This window comes from Phoxinus phoxinus, assembly GCF_949152265.1.
Source record: "Phoxinus phoxinus genome assembly, chromosome: 17".
Taxonomy (NCBI): domain Eukaryota; kingdom Metazoa; phylum Chordata; class Actinopteri; order Cypriniformes; family Leuciscidae; genus Phoxinus; species Phoxinus phoxinus.
The window spans coordinates 18,692,449-18,718,235 of record NC_136892.1 but is presented as its reverse complement, the minus strand read 5'-3'; the positions used below and the strand labels follow the sequence as shown (position 1 = coordinate 18,718,235).

Here is a 25,787-nt window from a genome sequence, read left to right as displayed (position 1 = left end):
AAACCCGGCGCTGCTGTACTAACAGAGGAAGTGGTTGAGCACACCGACATATGTTCACAAGACACGTGTGTACACATGCAAACAGTAAAAAGGTGGTTATTTTTACAAGGCCTTCTTATGAAATTTGTTGCAAGTAGCCAATGTAGGTGAGAGAGAGCTATAAATAGTGATCATCTGTCTCGACGTACTGTGGAATTGAGTATGCACATATTTCCAACTCATGAATTTCTTAAACAGCGGGGAAGAATTGTGGTCCGAAACGTTCTGATTTGGCATCAATAACCTCTTGTTTTAATAACAAAGGCAGCATAATTATTCAGACATCTTTAGCGCTCGAAAATGGGATTCTTTCAAGACTGTTGGCGTGTGTCCTGTTGGCACCATGTTGGATGGCAAACAAAGGAATCCATGGGCATAATTGTGGCTGGTATTTTAACATTAAGACAATGGCGAAATTTAATAAGCCTTATTCTGAGAGAAGCCGAAAAATGGTAGCAATATCCCAGCGCACGTCGAACTAAAGAAACCTGTCAAACTGATGAAATAATTGCCACAAATCATTCTTTAGCCATGTACCCGGACTAATTTTACGCACACAAAATCCTCCTGACCAAATCAGCGAGTCGCGCCTCATTTCAAACCGTCTGTGGACAAACAATCATAACATTTCTTTATGAGGAAGCACTGTTAGCACTTAATGAAAGACAGGGTCATTGCTCATTAGGAATGATCTGCCTGCATTGATCCCAGCAGCAGAGCAAAATGTCACCTTAATTAAAAAGCGACGGTGCTCTGCTTGAATGTGTAAAGGAATCAGAGCTCACAGTGGTGCATGCTGGGGTTTACCTACAAATCTGAAAATACCAGCACTCTACTAAGGGTAAACACAGAATATCTTTCTTGTCTACAGTAAGGATGTGATTTAGTACTGTGATTAACTAACAGGAGAAATGTTCATTTTGAATCTTTTTGCAAATACACACCATACTATATTATCAATGAAGAGCTTGAGTCTGACATAAACTGAAACTTGAATAAGCAACACGCCAAGCCAATAAAAGCATTTGAAAGGAGTTTCTTTTTAAGAAACACATTTAGTAAAGTGTGTCTAGGCACTTGACGGATAGTGTACGCGATGTTCTGTAGGGTGACTGTGGTTTTTAACCAAGGGAAATCTGAACATCTCTCCATCCATGTGGCTCTAAAAGCCTTACCTCACTTCCTGTAAGCTGCGCTCAGTAACGGTGCGGTCACACTAGACTTCAGGCTGCTAAATTTCTTCAGACCCAGTGAAAATGGGCAACGGGTTATGATGCGACATACTAGAGCCTTTGTTTTTAATAAATTATACATTAAGTAAATTCAAAAACCACACAGCTGCAAACCATTCAGCTTTGAAGTTGGTATCCTTTGTATTGAAGCATAAGGTCAATTTGCGATATCCTCTAGTCTAGTGGTCACACATCTTTTTGATATCGTGATTCAAATGAAGTTGGAGGTCATTAAACTTGGAACACACCGAAAGACAAGACTTCTGCACAAGTGAATAAGTTAATGTAACACACAGTCTAGTGTGACTGCATCTAAACAAGCACAGCCAAGGCTAACACATTCAAATTGCTCCCAGGTTCACAACACCTGCCTGTTTTAATTTCTCTAGGCTTGGTTCTTTTCTCTGTGTCTGTGTCCAAATAAAAAGAGAGAAAATGCAGCTTTGGGAGGGGGAGTGGAGATTGTTGTGGAAAGCTGAGAGCTTGTGAGAGACGTGTGAAAGTCAGGAATGTCCTGTCTATCACCTTCGTCAGTGTGAGGGGCGAGTGGAAAGAAAAAGTGACTCAAATTTACACATGCTAGCCATTAAAGGACACTGAACATTCTTCCAGTCACAAAGGAGATGGTATGAGTGTACAGCCTTGAACCACTCTCAGATCAATGTAGGGACATGACTGAATTATATGCATGTGTAAAATCTATTAATTAATTAATATATATATATACATTTTTTGTATGTATATATACTGTGACTGAACACTGGAGTAGTGGTGCTGAAAATTCAGCTTTCAGTGTCACATGATCCTTCAGAAAGCCTTCTAATATGCTGATTTGATACTCAGATATCAATTTGTGCTGCCTAATATTTTTTTAGAACCTGTGATTCTTTTTTCAGGATTCATTGATGACTATATATTTTTTTTAAAGGGCACCTATTATGCCCCTTTCCACAAGATGTAAAATAAGTCTCTGATGTCCCCAGAGTGTGTATGTGAAGTTTTAGCTCAAAATACCCCACAGATAATTTTGTTACAGCATGTTTAAATGGTAATTTTTGCTGGGCTGAGAAAAAAAACACACCGTTTTAGTGCGTCTCCTTTAAAAAAAAAAATTATGAGATGCGGTTCCACGCACAGGGGGCGCACATTTATTGTACATCACACAAAAGATGAAGCGTAAGTTTTAGTGCAGAAAATCACTGTAAGAATAAACACAGTATAAGAAGTGCGCATTAAGTCTTATCCATAACTCTCTCTACCTCTCCCCTTTCATTATCATGGAACATAACGTTACACAGCGAAGTACACAAAACACTTGTTACAACTAACAGTAAACAAATATATACACACCTTTTCAGTGGGTGCTTTATAAACTGGTAAACTGTAAAACGTCTTGATGAGCTCGAGCTGTCATAAGTGCTCGCTCTCACTTTCATTTCTGCCGTGATCAGTAACGTTAGTCAAGTCACTCCGGAGACTGTAAGCTGGATCACGAGAGCAGTTGTACTGATCAATCCTCGAATAACAACGAGAGAAAAATGAAGACTGTTATGTTTATTCTAACATACAAAAAAACAAAACACCTCAATCGCTTTTGGAGACATTCTACAGCTGCTCCAGCGTCGAAACAATGGCGGACTGTGTCCAGCTCAATCAGGGCGGGTCTATGCTCAACCTGCAGTGTCAATCAACAGTCGTGGGCGGGGCTTGTGCAACTCTACGTCACATTGCATTGATTCTGAACAACTCATTCTGAGACAGTGCTTATGATTTATGGGGATTAAAAAAAAAAAAAAACACTGGTTGGATTTTTATCACTATAGGGTGGTTGTGTACACACACTGCCAACACACATTTATGTTCAAACACAATGTAAAAGTGAATTTTGCATAATAGGTGCCCTTATAAGAGAAGCATAGAAATCTTTAACAATTTATTATAAATGTATCAATTTAACACATCATTGTTGAATAAAAGCAAGAAAATGTAAAAGATGTAAGTGCAAAAAAGAAAGAAAACGTTTGAATATTGTTGCAAAAGATGTCTATTTTAAATAAATATATACATTTAAAATATTTCGAACGAAACATCAACAGCCGCTGATCTAGATCTTCTTACTATTCAGGCCACCCTTACCTCAGGGCTGGGCAGAAGTAAAAATATTAGTGATCATATTAGGAGTAATGGGTAAAACACAGCCCTATTCTCTGGGCACAGAGAGACTGACCTAGAAAAACACAGCCGCTCTCATCTGGAGAGTGAGGTAGGAGAAATTGGCCCGAGATAAGACGACCCACTATGCTACGGCATTCATGCCCAGGTGCTATCAATTTCCCCCAGTGTGTGCCAGTTCAGAACTGGCACAGTCTCACCCCCAAGAAAGATGCGACGATATGGGGCACAGTGCAGCTCGGTCTGTAGCAGGATGGGACGCCGCTTATCTCAGAGTTCAGACTCGCATATTACTCTAGATGGATTCTACTCCCTGTCATGCAAAATTCATAGCTCGAGTAAGTAAACGGCTGTTTTTCTTGTGTGCCTAATTGGTGTAGTAAATAGCATTCAGAATTAATTACAGGCCTATAAAATAAGTATTTTTGGATAACAAAAGTCATAAAAGTCTTACTGGGCTTTCCATTAGTTATTTAGTTTTATGAAGGATGTGTGAGTGATTTAAGCACCAGTGATTGCTCAAGTTCAAATGATCCAACCCCAAAACAAAAATTAATTCAGTTGATATCAACAGTTCGGTATGTGCTCCTTGTTCCTACAGGAAATTGAACCTCATTTGGTTTTAACTCATAAGCCATTTAAAGAAAACAGGATACACACAATGCTGAGAATCAGTTATTACTGCATTATCAGAATCCGTGTAAATTCAAACAAAATATGAAAAGGCTGTTCTTTTATTGCATGACTGATGGTCTGCCTGATAGGACATGATATGATGGACAGCTGGCTTTGGCATAAAAAAAATACCCATCTTAGATGATGTTGATATAAAAAGAAATCCACAGCAACAGTGCAAAATGCAAGTCTAAGAGGTGACACTTTTTTCCCCGGGTTTAGTACCTTTCCTGTCCCTCCCTCCTTTATCTTTTGGTCTGCCGAGTGCCACAGCCACAGACAGTTCCAGGAGTGGCCCTTCAGGGAGAGAAAGAGCGGTCCACATGTGGCGTTTATTTTTAGTGCAGCCGACAAGCAGAAAGCCCTCTGGTTAGTTTCTCCAAATGTTTCGAGAGGTGATAAATCTAATATTGACCCTCCTTCTCTTCGTGGGCTCCGTCTACCTACTGCAAATTTTTAATTTGGCCCTGTGGGCACGTGAAGCACGGAGCAGTGTCCTCACACCAGGATCAGTGATGCTGACAGAAAAAGCAATGTTTCCCCTGCACGTGTTGACACCACTGAAGAAAGCTGCTGATTTCGTTTCAGTGACAAAACCAAACTGTCCAGGGCTAAAAATAATTCGTCACATCTGTTCGCTCCATTTTGTCGAACATATGTTGGTCAAACATCCATTGAATGTAAACTTCCTAATAATAAAAAAAGGCAAACAAAACACTAAAGCACAAAAGGCCTAATCTGACAGGACTCGTTTTCCCCGAGAAGGTTGGGTAAATTTGTTATCCAGACACATTTAATCCTGTGTGTGTTTTATTTTGAAAGAAATCTGTATCAAAAATGTGTGCAAACAGTAATATTGCAATTATATTACAATTTAGAAAAGGAACTTTTATCTATTTAATATACTTCAGAATGTAAATTATTCCAACCTGATCTCAAAGGAAAACACAACTACGTTATGAGATGGTGGTTTAATATTAATTTGACTGATTTAAAAGTGTAAACGCATACAATAATTAGGAAAAAAATTAAGCATGAAGTTCAACCCCTAACCATACCCGTCACTGGGGGCATAAGCAGATGAGCTGTGTGTGCATTGTGATGGCAGAAAAACAGTGGTAACAAGTGGAGGAAAACGGGCAAATTCCACAGAATAAGAGAAAAAAAAAAAAAGTCGTCTTGCCCCTTTGGATGTCAGAATAAGAATTTATTATGTTATGCTTGCATAGACAGCTAATGCAAAATGTAATTTTCAGCCACCAGATAGGCTCCGCCCACAAAAAGTATCACTGCTGTTTGAAAAAACCCAAATGGTCTATTATCAATGTTGAAAACAGTTGTGCTGCTTAACATTTTTGTGGTAATTTTCACATTAACGTTATCGTGTTAATTAGGGGTGTCGCAATATACTGCCATTGGCAATTACCATAATATTCTAAATGAATAGTACACATGATAATATGACGTAAATAATCCAGCGCCAGGATCTGATTGACATCCCAACATACAGTGGGTGGCGGTATTGCACCTTAACGCTGGTTGCCACCTGTCATAAAATTAACAGACAGGATGCAACTGCTACTGCCGTGTAAAAGCATGTCGTCGGATATGAGAGACGAGCCACTCTACCCGCACTCCAAGAAAGTAAGCTCGCCAGTGTGGAAGTTTTTGGATTCCGGGTGACTTGTTAATCACCCCAGTCTGCAGGATCAACAGTGGGCGCAAAAGGGGGAAATACTAGTCTCGCCCACAGACCGTTTGCTGAACGTCTGATGCATATGGCAGACTTAACTGAAACACTTCAGGAATTTCCAAGTCGCCATCTGATTGGTTGAATTCTACAGAATGTCCAGGAGATGTACGTGTTGCGTTCTTTAACGGTCCGTCTGGAAACAAAGCCGTCGTGACGCCAAACCCCCTCGTCGAAGAAAAACGCCTTTGTGTTTACAACTGTGACAAGAAGCGCTTATCAGGATCAACCAAAAGCTGGATTTTCACAAGGATGAGAAGTTCAAAGCCCCATTGATGCTGTAAACTTGCATAACGTTCTTGATTGATTCATTTATTAGATGCATGTCGGTTTGTTATTGCAGGGACATAAACTTTACATTTTCACGCCCTTAAATATGACGCGGAACAAAACAAACTGTGATTGGTTCCAAGACATGTCAGTCAAATGTCCTCTTGTGTGGTCCTTAACCAATGAAAGCTGTGATGGAGTCCAGACCTTCTGCCGTCAATCTGAAGGTCTAGCTACGCAAGACTAGGGATACCACCAACCTGTTTCTGATTCTGATTTTGTTACATTTAGTGTGCGCAGTGATTGATAATGGATAGTGTACTTCTGGTAACAAGGTCGGGGTGTTGAGGCAGTGTTTGTGAGAGACTTTCGTTGGAGAGATCAAAACAAATCACACAGAAGAAACATACTAAGGTAAAAATTCTAAATGTTTTTTCATTTATTTATAACATATGATATAGTTAAGTAACATAACATGACCAAGGGAGCTGTTTTGACGAATATTATCACGATTGCAAATACTGACTGTTCTTGTTCTAGGCTATTTCACGAACGAAAAGAGTTCCAAACAAAGATCAAAGCAGAACTATTGCACAGTCAAAGTAACACTCAGCTGTGTTTTGTTACTGAATGATTTAGCGTTTTGAACGAATTGTTTAAAATTAATGACTCACTGACTCCATTTCCCAACATTTCTTATTTGTATTTTCAAAAATGTATTTAAAACATTAATCTCATACCCTTATTTATTTCAGTTGTAATTTTGCAGTGTAAATAATTTAGTTTGATTGGTAACAGCCCTATAGTGTCTTATTATTAACATTAAATGTATTGATCAAATGTAAGAATTTGACATGAAAGATGATGCATACTTTTAATAAGATAAAAAAAGGGCTTTATTAAAGGTAAATAACTCCCTGGGGTAAATATAAAACATATGCAGAAAATATTGCTTCAGAATAAATTGTTAACACCACCAAAAATTGTTCTTGACACCAAAAAATAACTTTTTGTGGTGCTGCCCATTGGATCTTCATTATGAATTTAGACCATTGCCGTTTTTAATCCCCACATCCACACAACAGACACTCGCAACTTGTGAATACCTACAGAAATGTGAATGAAATCATAGACATCCTATGCTAATAACTATAACTCAGATCAATTAAATGATGAATCCAATCTTAATAGTGCTAAAGACAGATTACAAAACAAACATGCTCACAAAAAGTCAACAAATAAGGCTGAGACTGGGTGGAAATCAAAGGGAAGGGGAAAAATAAGTGTCCAACATTGCACCACTGCACCACATTTCTGCTTCTGTGAAAGGTTATTTCACCTGGAAAGTCATAAACACTTTGCATACACTGATTTAAATGGAAGAAGCCGTTTTTATCCCTAATCTGGTTAGGACACAGTGTATTAATGTCCAAAATAATTTGTTTATTTCATTTGAAAGGGAAAAAAAATGCTTCTCTCTTGCAAAACCTAATAAAAAGATTTTTACAAACCCACAGCTGGTGATGTAATATGCATTAAGTCAGTTCCATTGTCACTATTAATATCTCAAGGCTGAGGAGGATCCTTGCCTCTCGTTGAGGAAGAGCAAACTCATTGAACACAGGCAAGGGTCAGAACCATGACACTATAAAAAAAAAAATCTCTATCAACTCTTAGCATTGGGTGATTTTGCAGTTCCACTACAACAACTACTGCAGTGGATTGTGGCTTTCTATATCTAGGAAGAAAAGTGACACTCTCCAACCCACATAACTACAGCAGCCAGAGCACAACAGTTTTGAGAGGATCAGCCCTGACTATATGTTTGCTCTCTTCCACACAGCAATGTCAATGAGAATGTAAAAACATTTAAATGGGGAAACCACTCAAATTGATGCAAACATGTTTTATGAAACTTTCTTTTTTATCAGCAAGACCATAAAAAGCTTTGCTGACTTTGCTGTAACTATGACTAACAGACATTGAAGGATAAACTCGGGGGGGGGGGGGGGGGGGGGGGGGAAATCGAACTGTTTTCGGTAACAGACTCAATTCAGGGAACGGCACCAACCCAGCTAGCCTGGAAAATGGACAAGGTTACCTCATTTTAGCAACCCCGAAAAGCTATGATTTGCTTTCCAAAGAACATTTTGACCTTTTAAAGTTTTGACCTTACAGAGATTTTCAAGCATCCATTACCACTAGAAATGTATGTAACAATTTAACAAATACAATTTTATTTTTATTTTCAATAAGCCTTTATAAAGGCAATATAGGAAAATTTAAGCAATGATAATAATTATATCACTATTAATAATAATCAAAGTAATCCCACCGATAGTTCTTCACTGCGGTTTGGAGTCATGACACCCATACATGCTAGTAGTTTATGTTCAGGGTTTCCCATCTTCGCCTTTCTCACACATCTATAGGAAGCATATGGACTTCCCTGCCAGCAGACGTTAATAGCTCACTCAGAGGATTTAAATTTGGGCCTCTCTTTTTTCTTTCCCCCCCAACTAACTAGTTTACAAAGGTTTATTTTTAACCATTGCACACATTAGACAACAGAAAGCAACTGACAGGGGCAGAATGAGGGACCCATTACCTCATCACAATAGTGGGAGAGCAAGAAACCAAGAGACAAAGGAAAGAGGGGGAGAGGAGTTGTGGCCACTTCACGCTCTCACATCAGTATTTCCACAGCACAACTCTATTTCAGCCCACCGAACTGAAGCAAACTCTGTAAGGTGGATGGAGAGTGATGTGCTTCTAATGCAGGTGATTGGTTCTCTAGTGTAGTCTGAAGAACACTACACAACATTCTAAGAAAACAAGTCAGAGAGAGAGCCAGCCATAAAAGAGGAACAGGTGTATTATGTGTTTGTGGGGAAATCATGGGAAAGGGATCATAAAAAGTATACCATTTCATACAACATCTTATTAAAATAATTTCATAGGTGTGATATTGCTTAGATTTCTAGCTAAATGCAAAATAAAAGGTTTGGCTTTTTTTATTAGCATATTTTTCTGAGTTTGTACAAAAAGCTCTTTCACCATTTTGATTGTTCACTGTTGTGTCAACCAAATTCAAAGCCTCTGTCAAACTCAGCTTGAGGTAGGCCAAACTGGAGGATGGCCATCCTTTGTGCTCCTCAGGACAATGGCCCGAAAGGTTGGGGTCAACACTGGACCCCTGAGACCCTCCCATTCCTACCTCCCGCACGCAGACCTCTGCCCCATGAACTCTGACCCTGTCCGTATTGTGTGCCTAAAAATAATAAAATCTGTTCCGGCAGACTGTTCTGTTATGCGTATTGTATGTAGGGCTCCCTCTTTGAACACTCTCGCTCTCATCCTTAACATTTAAGTCAAGATTACGCCAAGATTATGTGGGATTCTACTGGCAGATGGTGCTTTTTTTTCCTTCATAAAGCTGAGTGGAGCCAGGCGCTGGCTGGGCTACTTTCCCTTACTTAATGAAAGAAAACAAATACTATTGGTTTCAGAACGCTTTGGGTATTGAGTCCAACAAGATGGCATCTAATATTACAAAACATGTCTTTTTTTCCAAAGAGCATGACTAAAACAATATAAAACCATATGTGGAGCTGCACTGTTGCAGACACTGTGGTCCAATTGCGATTAATTTCCCAGAGGATCTGCCAATCACACAAAGCCAAAAGAACCATGTTAAATGAATGAATTTTAAAGAATTAAATTTAAAAACAACATCAACGATTAATTTAATTTGTGTTTATTTAAACATACATAAACACAGATTTAAATGAATAAATAGTTGGGAGAAGTCAGTCAACCAATGTAAATCAGACCCGATCTCATCGATATTTCTCCTCTTCTTAAAGAACATGTTATGGAAATGTGTTATTGCCGTTGTTGTTATTCTAAACTTTGCCTGTTTGACAGATTCTTTGCTGATCAATAAAAGACCCTCTATGAAGGCCTGGAAGTCAGCTCACCCCACCCACGATGCTCTTTGACCTTTTTGAAGGCCTGACTGAGCAAAAACACTGCTTTTCCCATGAGGCCCCTGGAGGCTCCAGTTTCACTTGGGCAATGAAAGGGACTACTGTAAATAATGGGGGCCTGTTTGACCCCGCCTTTGTCTGTGGCAAGACCCCTGCATCCACTCTACTGTAACAGACTAACCTTTCACAATGGAAGCTCTCATGGTTCCAAGACCCCAACCCTCTCAGCACTACACCCAAGTCAGGATTTAAAATAGCACAGTCAGACCTCTCGACCAAGCTCTCTACGTTCTACAAGACAGCCTTTTATCTCGCCAACCCACAACGAACCTCCATTTCTTCATTCTCTAAATGTGTACTGATGATACAAGCGCAACGAATGCTTCTTTCCCACAACGTAACACAAAACCCACATCTTGAGAACCTGCACCGCAATAGTCTTATTTGGAAGAGTAGAAGCACAGATAGGTGACCCTACCATTGATGGTGAAATCCAGCTCAGGCTCGGTGAGGAACAAGATGCAGGTGTGGAATAAGGTCAGAGGCTAAGTTATTCTGATGCATGCGTGAGGATGCAGGAAGCTGAGCCTCTGAGATAAGGTTTGATGTGCTGATAAGGACGCCAACACCTGTTGAGGACTCCAACTCTTCTTAAGTCTCGCAAAAGCCACACATTTTAACTCGCAGGAAACGGTCTCCTCATTATGGTCGCCATTATAGATTATTCTGGCCGAGAACTCCCACTTAGACAGGAAGAGACCAACTGAATGACAAGTAAAGTGACCAGGTTGTGTAAAGCGAGGCCAACATGCATTAGACAGTCAGGCTGACACAATAGCTTTAACAGTGACATCCCAGCCAAAATGCATTTTTGGCTCTTTAAAAGACGCCGCCAACCCCCAAAGACAGGATCAATGTGAGTTTTCTTTCACGGGAAGGTCAAAGAAAGAGCACGGGGTGTAAAATTGCTAGGCGAGACAGTGGTGGCTCATGCAGGGGGAGAAGCAGAGAGCCGCCGCTCTGCTCCACGCTTAATGGTGTACAGCATGTCCTGACAGCATCATCAGTTTCCTTCTGCCACGGACACAAACAGCAGAAATGATGCCGTGTGAGTCATGACGTGTCACAGTGGGCAGCCCTGGTGATCAGTCCAGTAAATGGAATGGCTTTTGGACTCCCAGACAGTGAGGGAACACAAAAACACTTCAGCCTGAACTAAAGGGAGAGAAAGCTCTCTGTGTAACGTGCCAATAAAACTCAAGTGCAATTTTGGTGACGGGTCAAAAATAGTCTGAGAGACACAGAGTAGAAAACTATATCAATTCATCTGCAAAAAAAACAAAAACATTTCAGTTTCACGTCTGTCTCTGGCAGACGGGGAGAGAAATAAAGTGCGTGTCACAGAGAATATTGGCTGTTCGTAGCATGAGAAACAGACATTGAGGTAATTAAAACGTTACAGGGACATTTTAGTTTTCTAAAATGCTTTTAGTCTCGCAAGTGACGCAGAAAGCCCGACGACGGTCACAACGTATGCCAAACAATGGCGATTTACTGATGGGCATCGCTCAATCTGGAGCTAAATGAAGGTAGTGTGCTTAGTGAAATAATCTCTCTTCTATTGAATTACAGCTCAGATGTATTTGGTAATGTAAGTGCAGGGCACGGCCTCTCACTCAAACAAGCTCTCTCAAGGCCAAGCCATTAATCATTCATCCTGTCCTGCTAGTGATCACTGCAGGCGTCTTCAGTCAGCAAATACATAAATCAATTATGGTTTGAGCTTTATTCTACCATTTATCCAACTGATCCCCCTGGATTACAACATGGCTTAAAACGTGCCGGTTGGCTTTCTGCGTTCCCTGAGAGTTGCCATCCCATATCTCTCAAATGCCTCCAGCAGGAGATAATAGGAGAGAAAGAGAGAGAGAGGGATGCTTCTTTAGGCCATGTCTCTGCAAACTTAATTTCCATCCTTTCCAAAAAGAGAGGAAGTTAGAGAGTGTAAGAAAAGAGATTGGGCAGAGAGACAGAGAAAACACTAAGGAGGCGAATTCAGTAAATAATAATAAATAAATTCACTAAATAATAGCAGCTACAGTAAAAAATAAATAAAAAAAAATCTGTTTTTAGGCGCGGTCACATTAAAGACTTAAAATTAGCTTCATTAGCATTATAGTTTTAACCATATGGATTTACAGTGGCACATTTTTTTTACACAAACAAATCCTGTAACGTGCAGCTTGGCCGCTTCCTACCTGGTCCGACATCACACAGATCTAATGTGATGGGTATTTTATGACCCCCTCCATAGCACACTTGTATCACTCTATCGGGGGCCCCTTGCCAATCTCTGGCACCCCATTCAACAGGCAACAAAGGAGCTAATTAGAGCCCCTCTCGGTGGAAGCCTGAGGAAGGTTCTGATTTGATACTTCCAGGGGATTCCGGAGCCCCAGCAGTGCATTCACACAGCCCTCGTGCACGCTTGGCTTGGCCCTTTGCTCCAGACCTTCATTGTATATGGAGCTCGGCAGCGCCTTAGAACTAGCGAGGGGGAACTGACACGTCTTCTTTCATGTTGCGGGAGCCAGAAACCAGATGCTAATGGGATATTGATGGGATTAAAACACTGTACTTACTGAAAAGAGGGACCTGTGATACAACGCGGCTGATTTTCTTTGAGGATATAAGTGTATTTTTGTTGAAAATACTTTCGGGAGCATTAAGAACAACAAGTGGCAGTACAGCAACTATCGCTTGTTTTTTCCCTATCAAATCCAGCCCAAGAGTCGGACCAGCAGTGAATCTGACTTCTGACCAATTACACAAGTGAGAAAGGACTAGAATGGGGCCAACAAGACAAGGCTCCATCTATGAAACACCAACGCCTTATCTCAACCAGCCTGCTTTCGCTTCATCTACATCTCCACGGTTACTGTTTAAATCTGATTTTGGTGCATGTACGCACATCTACATGTGTGGTGGAGCAGAATGGCTTCAGATATATTCGCAGACGGCTAGTGTGCCACCTGGCACCGCAGTGGGCTTGCAGCGCCCTGCTCTGTCTGTAATCCTTCCATCTCCAGTTGTAGAAAACAGATAAGAAAGCGGCCAGAGAAAAGCACCTCGGTGAAAAAAGCCCTACGCGCAACTGTCATGTCTTTTTACTGGGCATGCCAGATGCCTATCGCTTTAATAATATGGGGCAGAGCTGTCTGCCTGTCTGTTTACTTTTATTCCTTATTCATGTGCGAGTGAAAAAGTCTCTTTATTTTCTACACACAAGTACCGAGCCCAGTGTAGGTGACGCCTCAGATACGAGCGGACAGAAGTGAATCAAATAAGAGTTTGGTGGCGAAATTCACCTGATGGACTGCTCTGATACAAGAATCAACAAACTTCTTTACGTCAGCAAGGCTCTGAAGATACAGAGCTGTAGTCAAGGTGCGCAAGTCCAATACACATGATGCAACCTAGTGTTAAGTCTTTAATCGATACATCTCTTGTCTTGACAGTGAGGACAGAAGGCAGATTCCAGATCAGAGGGGTGGCGGTGTAAATCTTTACAGTTCAAGCGGGGCTTTTAAAGCCTGTCCATAATTGGGCGCCTGCCAGCTGCGGCCGTATGTGGGCTGCATAGACAAATACTAGCATCTGAAACAAAAAGCATTGAAAAATACAGATGCACTGACTTCTTAAAGACATTAAAGGGATAGATCACACAACAATTAAGATTCTGTTATTATTTACTGACCGTGAAGTTGTTCCAAACCTGTAGGATTTTCTTTCTTCTGCTGAACACAAAAGAAGATATTTTGAAGAATGTCAGAAACCAAACAGTTGTGGTGCCCATTGACTTCCATAGTATAGAAAATAATATAGTATAGAAGTCAATTGTGCCCCACATATAGGGCTATATATTACGAACATCCTTCAAAATATCTTATTTTGTGTTCAGCAGAAGAAAGAAATTCATACAGGTTTGGTACATCTTCAGGGTGAGTAAATGATGACAAAATTTTCATATTTGGGTGACCTATCCCTTTAAATGTATATAGTTCACTCATCGCTAACTAAAACTATAAAAGTTTGTGATGGTATATTAATATGCGATTGTAAAATAAAGTTGCCAACCGTACAAAAACCTGTGAATTCACATTACTTACATGATTTCCTCTATCTTAGCTGTCTTCTTTATGATAGAGTATGAGAAAGAGTAGATTAAATTAGGCAATGACTCAGTTTCATCCTTAAAACATCAAAAAACTCATCTCAAACATAAAATAAGCATTTCAAATTTTTTAAATGAGAATTATAATTTTCACAAGACACATTTTCTTCTTACAAAAATGTATGAAAATGTCAAAATCATTTTTGGAGGGCATTATTCCCATTTTCAGATCAGCCATGAGGAGTTTTAGAAACTTAATTGGCTAACTTGACAAAGTGAAGGGTCCACTTGTTTGAAGTCTCTTTGGCTTAATTGCAATCATTCTTAATTACCATACAGCTCCAGAGTTAAACACCACACTATCAAATTAGCTGGCATGGAGGATGTTTCACAGTTTTAAGGCAAGCTGAATGGATAAATTGTCCAAGTTCAAAAATATCTTGCAGGGTTTTGTCTTTCCAGGATCTTTACAGTCCCTGTACATTATTGTTGGGCAATGTGCTCCATTTTCATAGTCCTATTGTTAGAACATGACATTCATCGCCAGAACATGATTTTATCGCTGGTGGTGTGGTGGTGTGTTGGTGTGTGGGGTGGGGAGGCTGCAATAGTTTCCTTATTTGATTATTATACTTATTAGTTGGTGATAAAGAAAAATGTTATGTCGCAGTGGATATCACGCATGCAATTTGCAAACTTATGCCGGTGAAGGAGTCTCAAACCACAGTCAATTATTCACCGAAAGTGAAAGTAAAAGCTGACTGAGCTTTTGGCATCCGACGCTGCACGGCACATTCATTCTCAGACATGACGAGAACTGAATCTACCTCAGTGCTGATAACGGTATATAATAAACTCTCTTAATTTATTGGAATAATATTTCTATCATGGAACATACATTAATGATAACAATGTTTTTTTTAAGCTTTTGATTTTCATAGATGGCTGATTATTGTGCTTTGTTCTGACCCAAAGTCTGTTATTAGGCCTATATAATTTTAGTAATATTATTATTAATAATTATTATTATTATTTGTAATTGTATTGTTATTAGTGTCAGGGCTGGGCAACCGCGTTCATCATTCCGTTGTGCGTCAAGTTCAGGTGTTACGCTTTTGGCGTAAATCGATGCGTACGGCCATCTGTGGGAAGCTAGTTATTTTAGTCGATAAAGTTTTAAACATGGATATTTTTCTTACACTAACGCATCGCTTCACTTCAGAAGCCCTTTTTTAACCCCCGCAGAGCACTTTAATAGATGCGTTTTAATGGACTTCCAAAGACAGACAGCAATTCACTCCCATTATCAAGCTTGAAAGAGCCAGGACAATTTTTTATATAGCCTAACTCTGATTGTATGTCGTCTGAAAGAAGACTGTCATATACACCTAGGATGGCTTCAGGGTGAGTAAAGCATGGGCTAATTTTCATTTTTGGGTGAACTATCCCTTTAATGTGCTATGGAATCAAAACAATGCCGTTTTCGGCTCGCCTTGGCTTAAACAACAACTGTATAAGAATGATGCTTTTCTTTTATAACCGGCAATCTCGACAACTTGTGAATAGATAACATTGCAATTCAATTTCGATGTGGGATGTAGTTTTGTAGTCTGTTTTAAAAACATTTTCATTGAGGAGTCCTCAATCCTCATTTACATGTGTCGGTGTCGCAAGTGTGTGGTGATGTCGTTATGAAGTTAGGGAAGGCAAATTAATTATAGGTCCTAATATTAATTTGATGATAATACTAGCGTATTAATAATTAAACATATTAATGGAAAAACTAGACAATTATCATCTTGATATCAAAGGCATAATCGATATCTCTGACTATTGTCGATTCACAATACTATCGGCACAACCCTACTGTACATTACGCAAGTAATATGCGTCTATCCATCACATATCCTACACGGTACATTTATCCACTCACAGCCTTGTTTTAATTTATTTTGCATTAACAATATGACCAAGTCTTAGTCACACCAAAGACAATGTAAGGAGATGGAGACTGGCCACTCATAGCAAAATAAATGGGAGAAAGTCCAGCGTTTCAGTTAAAAGAGCCAAGTACTATAATGACAGTGTTAATTTAGAAAGCACATGCAGAATGCTGAAAACGTTTTTTTTCTAATAAAATGCCACTTTTTGACATAATTTATTACCAATTTGAAATATCTTATGTAATTTTGATAACTGAAATTTCAGTCCTAAATAGGTGCTTGTAAGCAATTACCTGCACAGTAAACCACTGGCCAGGGGTGTTACCAATATGGCCGTGGTAAATGGTCTTGTCTTAAAGGGAGAGTTCACATCAAGTGTAGCGCTAGTTCTGGCAGGTCACGTTAGTCAAGCTTGCATCAGCTGACTCTCAGCTGATCCACGTCTACCTATAGGAATACGACGATTATCACTGTATACATATATAAGCTCCTTCAGTATTATCAGCAGCTATCGCGTTTCTCAGGAGCAAATTATCCTCCTCCATCCCCAGCTCCTCCTCTCGTCCAGTCAGGATTTGGCATTCTGATTCCCCTTGAATCAAAATAAATTCTCAAATTATGTTGTACTTTAAAATCTTGAATTAATGATATGTGCAATACATTCATGTTGGTTCTGTTCTGTTTACCCTAAGGGGGGTTATTGCTGCTCTCCCTGCTCTTATCCATGCTAGGCTGCATGGCCAGAACGGAACCATACCGCCAATCCAAACTATATGCTAATTGTCAATCGTATTTTACAATAGTGGTCCTGACAGAACTAAAAATTTGTTCACCCTCATGACGTTCCAAACCTGAAATGACTTCAAGTGTTTCCCCTACATTGATTTATTTGTGTCGACCAAACACAATATCAACATTGACCGCCACAAAAAGATTTTAGTGCTTCCCATCCATTAACTAGACTGTAGCGGCCCGAAAATATATTTAAACTTCTCACAATAACATAAAAGCTCTCTAGTGTCATGTTTTGTGCCACTGCTGTCAAACAAACTAAAATCGAAAGCGTGATAAGTCTTTGTGTCCTTATCAAAAGACTGTCTGTTTGCGCTGGGCAGTGAGAAGTGCGCACTTCGCTCACGTGTTCAGCTCCGCATCTCAGTTCACAGTGAATGAATGCAGTGAACTGTGCATGTGCTGAATTTAGTGTGCATTTGGGAACACCGTTACACATTATTTTCACATAGTTGCCCATAGCGTTTGTTCACTTGTTTTCCGCTAAAATAAAAGCTCGACTGCAGTTTCCGTCAAAATAAAATCTCATGGGTTTATCTCTTGCATGGATAAGATTTAGGACAAAACTTATGAAAGTTGTTTATTTTTCAGCGTATTTGTTTTACAATATATGGCTGTTACTGTCGAATAATATTAGAACGTTATTATTAGTAGTAGTATTTAGTAGCCTATGTAGTGTAATGACTAAGACACTATACCACAACTAAAAACCTTTTCAGACACACTGAACATGGTTTGAAGCTCTTAATTTTAAACTCTCAAAGTGCACCATATTTTTTATTTAACCCCTAGAGGGACTGAGGTCCACCCACTACAGTTTCACAAAATCCTGTGGGAAACACTGGACTAACTTTCCTCTAAAGTACACAAGATATTTTGTTTGTAACCAAACCGTTTCGGCTGGCTTTATATACTTTTCTTTTCCACAGAAGAAAAAGTTAAGTAGGTTTGAAACAACATGAGAGTAAATAAATTATGACAGTCCGAATTTTCATTTTTGAGTGTGAACTATCCCCTTAAAGACTTTGGTAACATCAAAAATTATTTGCTGAATTTCATGGGGTGGACAAGAAAACGCTACAGCAGCAGAACATCAAGTTCATGTTGTGTCAGATATCCATGGAACAGCCGTGGCAGGAGAGTTACAGCTATGTGGTGAGATTCAGCTGCACTTGTGAGCATACAAGGAAAGTTGTGAGGTGCCTCTCACCTCACTGCAGCCTGGTGTTATCTCGTTCTGCAGCACCATGAGGACTTATCATCCCCATCTGCTCTTGGTATAGTGGAAAGGAGAGCACAGGGTTATCACTGTCTCTGATATGCACAGATAAGACCCTGCCTCCTGTTTAAACACCGTAGCTAGCTCCACAGTTAGCACTACCTATGCTAGCTTGACTACGTTCAACCGTCTTCCACCTGTCTGCCATGAACAAGAACCAAACATTTATTGTTCAAATAGATGGCGGTCCAAATGGCCAAAAGAATGTGGATAAAATGCAGTATTTTTTCCCTCTTTCATTCATAATTATTTTCGATGCTGTGCATGTTGATTATCTTCTTTTTGGCAGGTTGCTGACATATTTCTGTAATAAGTTTCCATGCGTCAAAGGACCATAACTGTTTTCCTTGGCAAAATGTGACAAAAAAAATTAATAAAAAAAATCTACTACCGTGCTTCGATTTAGCTCCTGCAGGGAACTCTGGGTGGTTGAAATACAAATAAACATGTTCATTTAGGCAACCCTCAGACATTCATCTACTCCAGATATTACAAGATTACTCCAGTCGTCTAGTTAATAGGATAGTCTTGACACTTGCATGGTTATGGAAGTGATGCACATATCATTCAGAACTTTATGAGATAACCCAGGGCAATGGGGAATGAATGCAGCAAGCTAAATTTATACAGGAAACAAGCACTTACTGATGCATTCACTCCCAAATATGCGCGCACACACACACACGCACGCACGCACGCACGCACGCAGAAAAACCCTGTGCCTAATCTGGAAACAATTATAGACGTTAGCTTGACCTGTTTGCCCTAAATGAACTCTCAAATAGAAATATGTTTCAAGTAGAGAGCTAGAGATGGCTGGAACCCTGGCACAAGATGTTGCAAAATAATCTGTAATTAGTCACAAGAGCTGCCGCCCCGTCTGCTGCAAGCCGTCAAGAGCTGTGATGAAAAAAAAACTATAAAAAGGAAACCTCACCATGGCAAATCTGATACTCATTCCTTTTATTAAAAAAAGGGAAGATCATTGCAACTTCAAAAGAAAGTAAAGTAGATAAGTACATCTAACCGATATCTCTGGCATAAAATAAGAATGGGGAAGGATCTAATATAATCAGAATTTGTATGATTTGACATTAGATTCTATTATCACTGTCATGCGTCATTTAGATTTTTTTTTTTTGAAGCAGTGAATTAATACTGTGAAGATATGATGTAAATTTAAACTGAAATGTGACCATCTTAAGAACCTTTAATGTACCAAATCAAATAAAAATATGGATCTCTATCTCAACACAGTGCTGCTTAAACTACTTCAAATACATGTCACTGGCTGTTTCGGCAACTGCTGCATCCTTTTTAGGCAAATTCGGAACATCTGACATGCCAACGCGCTTACTTCGATGATTCACACAAGCAGAGAACTTTTAAATTAACACGGCTTGTCAATTATTCTGTTGAAAGATCAACACCAACCTTAAAGTTCATAAGGTTGAATGAACATTTTTCACTCAGTGAATAATGAAGGTAATTAAGAGGGATTTATTAATGCCATCTTGAGCACTTCCAAAGACGCATGAATATTTGGACTGAAACTGAATCCTCAGATGAACTTTCACCGTTGTGCATTCCAACAGATTAAGGACAAACGCTCAAACCATTTTTTTCTCAATCCTGGGCCTGTCATTAAGAAACCCGCACTATGCGGATCTACTGAAATCCTTTAAACAAGCGGCTCTAAAAATCACGCAATTATCAAAATAACGTACTATGGTTTGTACAGAATACGGCAGGACCTACATAATCAATATCTCTTTGAAGAGACATGTGTGGTGTTTTCCCTCAATGTCTTTTCATACAGTCGCTGCTTTATAATCTTATTGCACCTCACTGCAATTGACTCCAAGATGTGCATGACTGGCTCACTTTAACTTTATCTTTTATCCCATCAAAATTCTCTCCGCTAGACAGCAACTGAACAGCCTCCTTCATGACAGAATAAACGCATTCAGCTCCCCATTCGAGTCATAAGCCGTTTAAGTGCAGTAACAACAATTATAGCTTTTTATACTGTGAATATTGTTGGATCTTATGACAAATTGAATAAATGTAAATGGTTAATTCTAAAATATTGTACGAATAAGTTCGACGTATGAGTCCTGCAAGCCTTGTCTAGTCGACAGCAACACTCTGTGCAACAAGGGTGCGGCTACGGCCTTCAAAAGCTGATAACGTCTGCCGTGGATTTCCTCACCTCATGTCAGCTCCTTGCAACACCCCCACAAGTCACACTGACAAAAACCAGAGGCCAGTCAAGTGGCCAAAAGGTTACGCTGGGGAGGTCGGCCCGGGTCCTACACACAGTCCCTCATTTCCTGGGCTGGACAGTCTGCTCCTACTCATAAAGCTAATAAGGCCCTCCTTGTCCCGGGTGGCTGGGGCCCAGGCTGGCCTACTCATCACTGGCCACACCATGGGGGTCAAGGGGTAGGTGGGGAGACTGCTTCCCATTAGCCTGCCCCCTCTCCAGGTGCAGCTAATGGGCTCAGCCAGAGCCTCTCCAGGACCACTAAGGCAGCCACCAACACAGGCCTGGAAGTGATCAGCACCCAACGCCTGGGAGCTGTGACAAACAGACAGCCCACTTAAAGGAACCAAGTTAAAAATAATTATTTTTCTTCACTACACTGGGAATGCCTTGTCTTGTGTGTGCAGTTATGGCAATATATCCAAAAATGACATCTTACAGTAAAGATGAAGAATATAAACTTGCAAGCACATTTACTGACCTACTGAGCATGTCAAAACCCTACAATTAATTTTTACCCATTTCTTACGCTCATAATCTAAAATTTATTTATTATAAATTGTCAACATTACTACTGGCAAATTGGCACCTAATTTATACTGTATTTTCTGTTTATAGAATACATTAATTTTCAAGATGAATTAACTATATGAGTGATTCTTCATGCAATATTTTAAACTGTTTCAAATAGTTGCATTGCAACTTGATTGAAACCATTTTTACTCACTCCTTTCAAATGTTATTTTAGCTGAAGAGCAATTTTTCTTGATAAGGGCAAAGCAAGAGGAAAACATATACGTGCGTAAATCAGCTCTGCAATCACTCTCTCTCATATCCACCGCAGGCAGAGTGTTAAGCAAATTGACCTCCAGCATGAAAGATGATAAGCAATCAACAGTTAACCATCATGACTCATCTTCCACTAACATTTCTCTGCAACCAAGTTCTTTAATCAAAAGCATTTCTAAAAATGGGCACCTTGTGGTCCTTTGTTTCACTGAGCGCGGTAAACTAATTGAATTAGGGACCCTGCCTTTGCCAGTGGAGACAAAAACAACAACATGCTTTTACGCACACTAACTAGATGTACAAAATGAAAACGGTAGCTTACCTGTGCTGCTCCACGGCCTCATTGTCAGGCAGTTCGGCACCACACACGTTGCAGCGCTCGTTCGGGACGCGGCCATCAGGCTTCATCCCGGCAGCTAACTCGCCGAGCTTGTTGAAGAACTCCCTCTGGATGAAGCTCTGAGGCAACAAGCCCCCGTAGGCACTGAAGTCCATGGACATGGCCAGGGCTGGGGACATGTGCAAGGATGAGGCCATGGAGGCGGGCATAGAGAGCATCGCTTCATTCTTGTGGTTGGGAGGAATGCCGTAGAGTGACGCCAAGTGTTTTTCGGTCATCCCCGCCATGGCCTCCAAGCCCATTTGGCTGACCTCACCCTGCTGGTCACCCACACCTTCCTCCCTGACATAGTGCAGCTCACGGGCACTGGTGATCACACTGCTCCTGGTAGGGGTGCCGGGCCCGTCGCGGTTCTTGTCGGACTCTCCGCTGCGTTCGCCGTTGCTGGAGGCGCTGGACTCCATGGTTTTAGAGCTCTCATGCTCTCCGCTGTCATCTACTTGCATCATCTCCGTCTTGATCTCTCCCATCATGAGTTGCGAGTTGCCATGCAGGGGATGTTCGCCACCCACGCCAGGGTGCATGGTGCTCTGCAGGAGGGACTGGCCGATGCTCATTAGGCTGTCCACGGCTGCTTTGGTTGGGCTCATGGTGGAGAGGCCGAAGGAGGTGGAGACCGAGGGACTCTGATCCACCATTCCTGGCAGCCCCAGTGCTTGCTGGGCAGCCGACACGTAGCCGCCTTCCTCCACGGAATGCTTTTTCGAACCCGCCAGGTTCCTGCCGTGCCGTCCCTTGCGTTCCTCGTCGTCTTCTGTGCCGCCATCGTTCATGTTGACCTCCGTGTCGTTTTCATCGGAGGACTGGATGGTCTCCAGTATCTTCAGGCATTGCTCCTCCAAGTACTCTATTTCTAAGATCTCTGCTGCGTACAGCAAGTCATCCAGATCCTCCACTTTAGCTTGGAGCGTGGCAGTGTAGGCATACTCCAGAATCTGTTGGAAGGTCTTTGGTGAGAGAAAGTCCAGAGTGTAATGTTGGCTGTTGCGGTGAAATAGGATCTCAAACATCTTACTGGTGCAGGCCAGCACGGTCCGGTGCGCGTGGAACTCCTGGCTGTCCACCATGATGACCACGTCACACAGTGTGCCGGCCAGGCGCATTTGATTAGCCTTGTGCAGCAGGGCATTGGGGTGATTGGGGTTCTGGAGCTGGATCATACCCATTTTAGTCAAATCCATAACGTCTCTGAAATCCACACGGCCAACTCATGAGTCTTTCTTTCCACGTAGCAGTCTGTTCAGTTATCTTTGTAAACAAGATAAGGTCAATCTAGAAAGAGATGAAAGAGGCCCACAGTTAAATGCAACAAAGTCTCAATGTTTATTCTTTGTTTCTAAATTAACATCCATCAGTCTAATTTTTCCATTATAAAAAAAAAGATGCCATAAATTATATTTACGGTGCACTCATAATTGAATAGCCAAGAATATTTCAGCAACAGATTCCTAAGAAACAAATGCAAAATCCGACCACAAGTCTGTCAAATCACACAAAATAAACCAAAACGACAAGTGGCCCACATGAGAAACAGGGAAACTTGGCTTTAGTGCTAGTAAAGGCTGACAGTAATCAAGCCTTTGTTTCTATGTGTTCGAGCTCGCCTCACAAAGCCCATCAACAGCCTCCTGAAATGAAATGGCATCTTATTCAGTATTCTCATCACAGACAGGGATACTGAGCGGAGCATGGAGAGTGAGGCAAGCTGTTGCCAGGAATAGTTGGAACAGAGGATGACACAAAACAGCTCAGAGCTCCTAAAACACATAAAATTGCCATTTTTATTTTAAATACACTTCCATGTACCTATAGCCTACAGATGTCATTTTCTGCTAACTATATCAGACAGCTATATCAAATTTAAAAGATAAAGCATCCAGGCACATAAAATATAAACGTTAAAAAAAACCCTGTAATTTGTAATTATTTATCATTACATTTACAATAGCATATTTAACATAAACATGATCACAATTTATTACTTAATAAAAAATACATCCTCGCTATAATTTGACGTTTAAACTGTACTTTGTTCAATAACCTAACATATATAACAAAAACATCCCCGTGGCATTTGAGAAGGCTAAGATCACTTTTGAGTGAACATAATCCGAGGAAAATTCCACCGGTAACATTTGGTAAGAGCTGAGAGAGGAAGTCATCCCTTTAATATCACATACATTCAAATAGTAGATAAGAAACGGGAGATGTACTCAAGACACGTAATATTTCTTGTAATGTTTCATTTGATCAACAAAAAGCCTCGCCAGAGACGAGCAGGCTAGATAGATAGGTTCTTATGTCAAACACTCTTGGTGAATGACGGGCTTTTTCATTGTAAATGTAGCGTCTCCGACAGCAAATAAGGGAAAGTTGTGATAAAGGACAGCAGGAGATAAATATATTACAGGGGTTTCACGCGGTTTAAATGACCTGAGAATACAGGAAGACGAGTAATAAGTAAGAAATGAATACAGTTTCTTTGAAGTGCAGTTAACTGATGAGATGCTAGCACTAATGACGCCAGTTCACGCACGCGAACTGTACAACTCAAACAACAGTCAAACGACCAATACATATTCCTTTTATTCAACTACTGCTGTGATTACAGCTATCTACCTCATACACGATAAAAAAAGATCAATGAAAAGTCCAGGCAGAGCTCATTTGACTGATCAATTCATGATTATTATTCGACTGTTCACACGTGAATCAATTTAACGTTAAGTTAAAGGACCCGCCTGTTATTTCAGAAGATACACATCGGGAGGCCAAGCAAAATAGCGTTTTGGTTTACCTAATCTATTTCAATATTGGAATAAAACAAGCATATGAAAAACAAAAAAGTCATTTCACTTAAACAAAAACAAAAAACAACAACCAATAGGCTACAATTCAGTTCATTTTGAAAGACAGTGACACGCACCTCCATGGTGGCGCTGATTTAATGATCAGACCTACTGACAACCAAAATAATCATCAAAACCCCGATAAACCCCTGTTTGATCAACGACAAACTTCTTCAGTTATGGCATATTTAAACTGTCTGAACGTTCAATTTGAAGCGGTCACGCTGAGAATAAAGCACATGGAAGCACGTCACTGTCTGGTGCGCGAGCAGACCTCACGTCCCCCGAATACTAAAACACACGCTTACGTCAACATAACATCTCCACATGTGTAAAGATGAACATAAACAGCCATATCCACCAGCTGCCCTGAGCCTGCACAACGCTGACAGCCACACTTTTACTTTTTCGGTGCACTCTCACAATTCACCTTCACTTGAAGCAACAGTAGAAACACTGTAACTTGATGTGATGCTGCGCGCAAACACATCTGATAAACACAACGCGGATTATCTCTTAATGTGAACATTTGCCTAAAGTGAAAACACACAGACAGAGGGGTATGTCAGGAGCTGTGGGTGTTTTAAAGGTGCGCGCCTGTACTCACCTCACCTGTGTTGCACGTTTGGCTTCCGAGCGTGCGGTTATTAGGACTGTAGCATAGTAACGCAGTTCACAGTACCCGCTCTCTCTCTCTCGCGCGCACTAACTCCTCTCTGCTCGCCGCTTAGCAAATCAACACTGCGGTGACGTCAGCGCACATCCTCGCCGGAGTCCTGACGAACACTGCTAAAGTGAGACACCTAGGGGGCTGTCGAATATAGGCCAGCGTGTCTGGGACACTATCTATCACAGTGTTTGGACTTTAATCATTAACCTTCAAGCATCATCACCTTTGCTACTACTTCTACAGCCGACTAACTTCTCAATGAGCTCTGTGCCGACTGAAATATTAAAGTTCTGTGCGATGTTTACATTCATATTTAGACCTTTGCAAACCAATAAGTGCAATATCCACTATTTTTACACATTCTTGTTAGCCAAGTTCTGTATAATTATGTTAGTAAACGTAAAAAACGTAGGCCTAGCTGTTATATTTCTGAGTAGGCTACTCTTTTAAAAATAAAGGTTCCAAAATAATGTTCTTCATGGAGCCATATATGCAAAT

General features: G+C 40.5%; 1 protein-coding gene across 4 annotated transcripts in view; it reads right to left on the bottom strand.

The window, feature by feature from the left end:
• zbtb16a (zinc finger and BTB domain containing 16a) overlaps window positions 1–25,435 on the bottom strand; it is a 104,955-nt gene extending 79,520 nt beyond the window's left edge. For 2 of the 4 annotated variants that reach the window (XM_079585449.1, XM_079585451.1), the window contains exons 1-2: window positions 25,232–25,361; window positions 21,693–23,042 (exon numbers count right to left, since the gene is read on the bottom strand). In XM_079585449.1, the coding sequence (XP_079441575.1) occupies window positions 21,693–22,951 (1,259 nt within the window). In that variant the 5' untranslated portion in view covers window positions 22,952–23,042; window positions 25,232–25,361. Of the gene's footprint in view, window positions 1–21,692; window positions 23,043–25,226 lie in introns of all 4 variants that reach the window. The other 2 variants (XM_079585450.1, XM_079585448.1) reach the window with 2 other exon arrangements.
• Window positions 25,436–25,787: the final 352 nt, after the last annotated feature.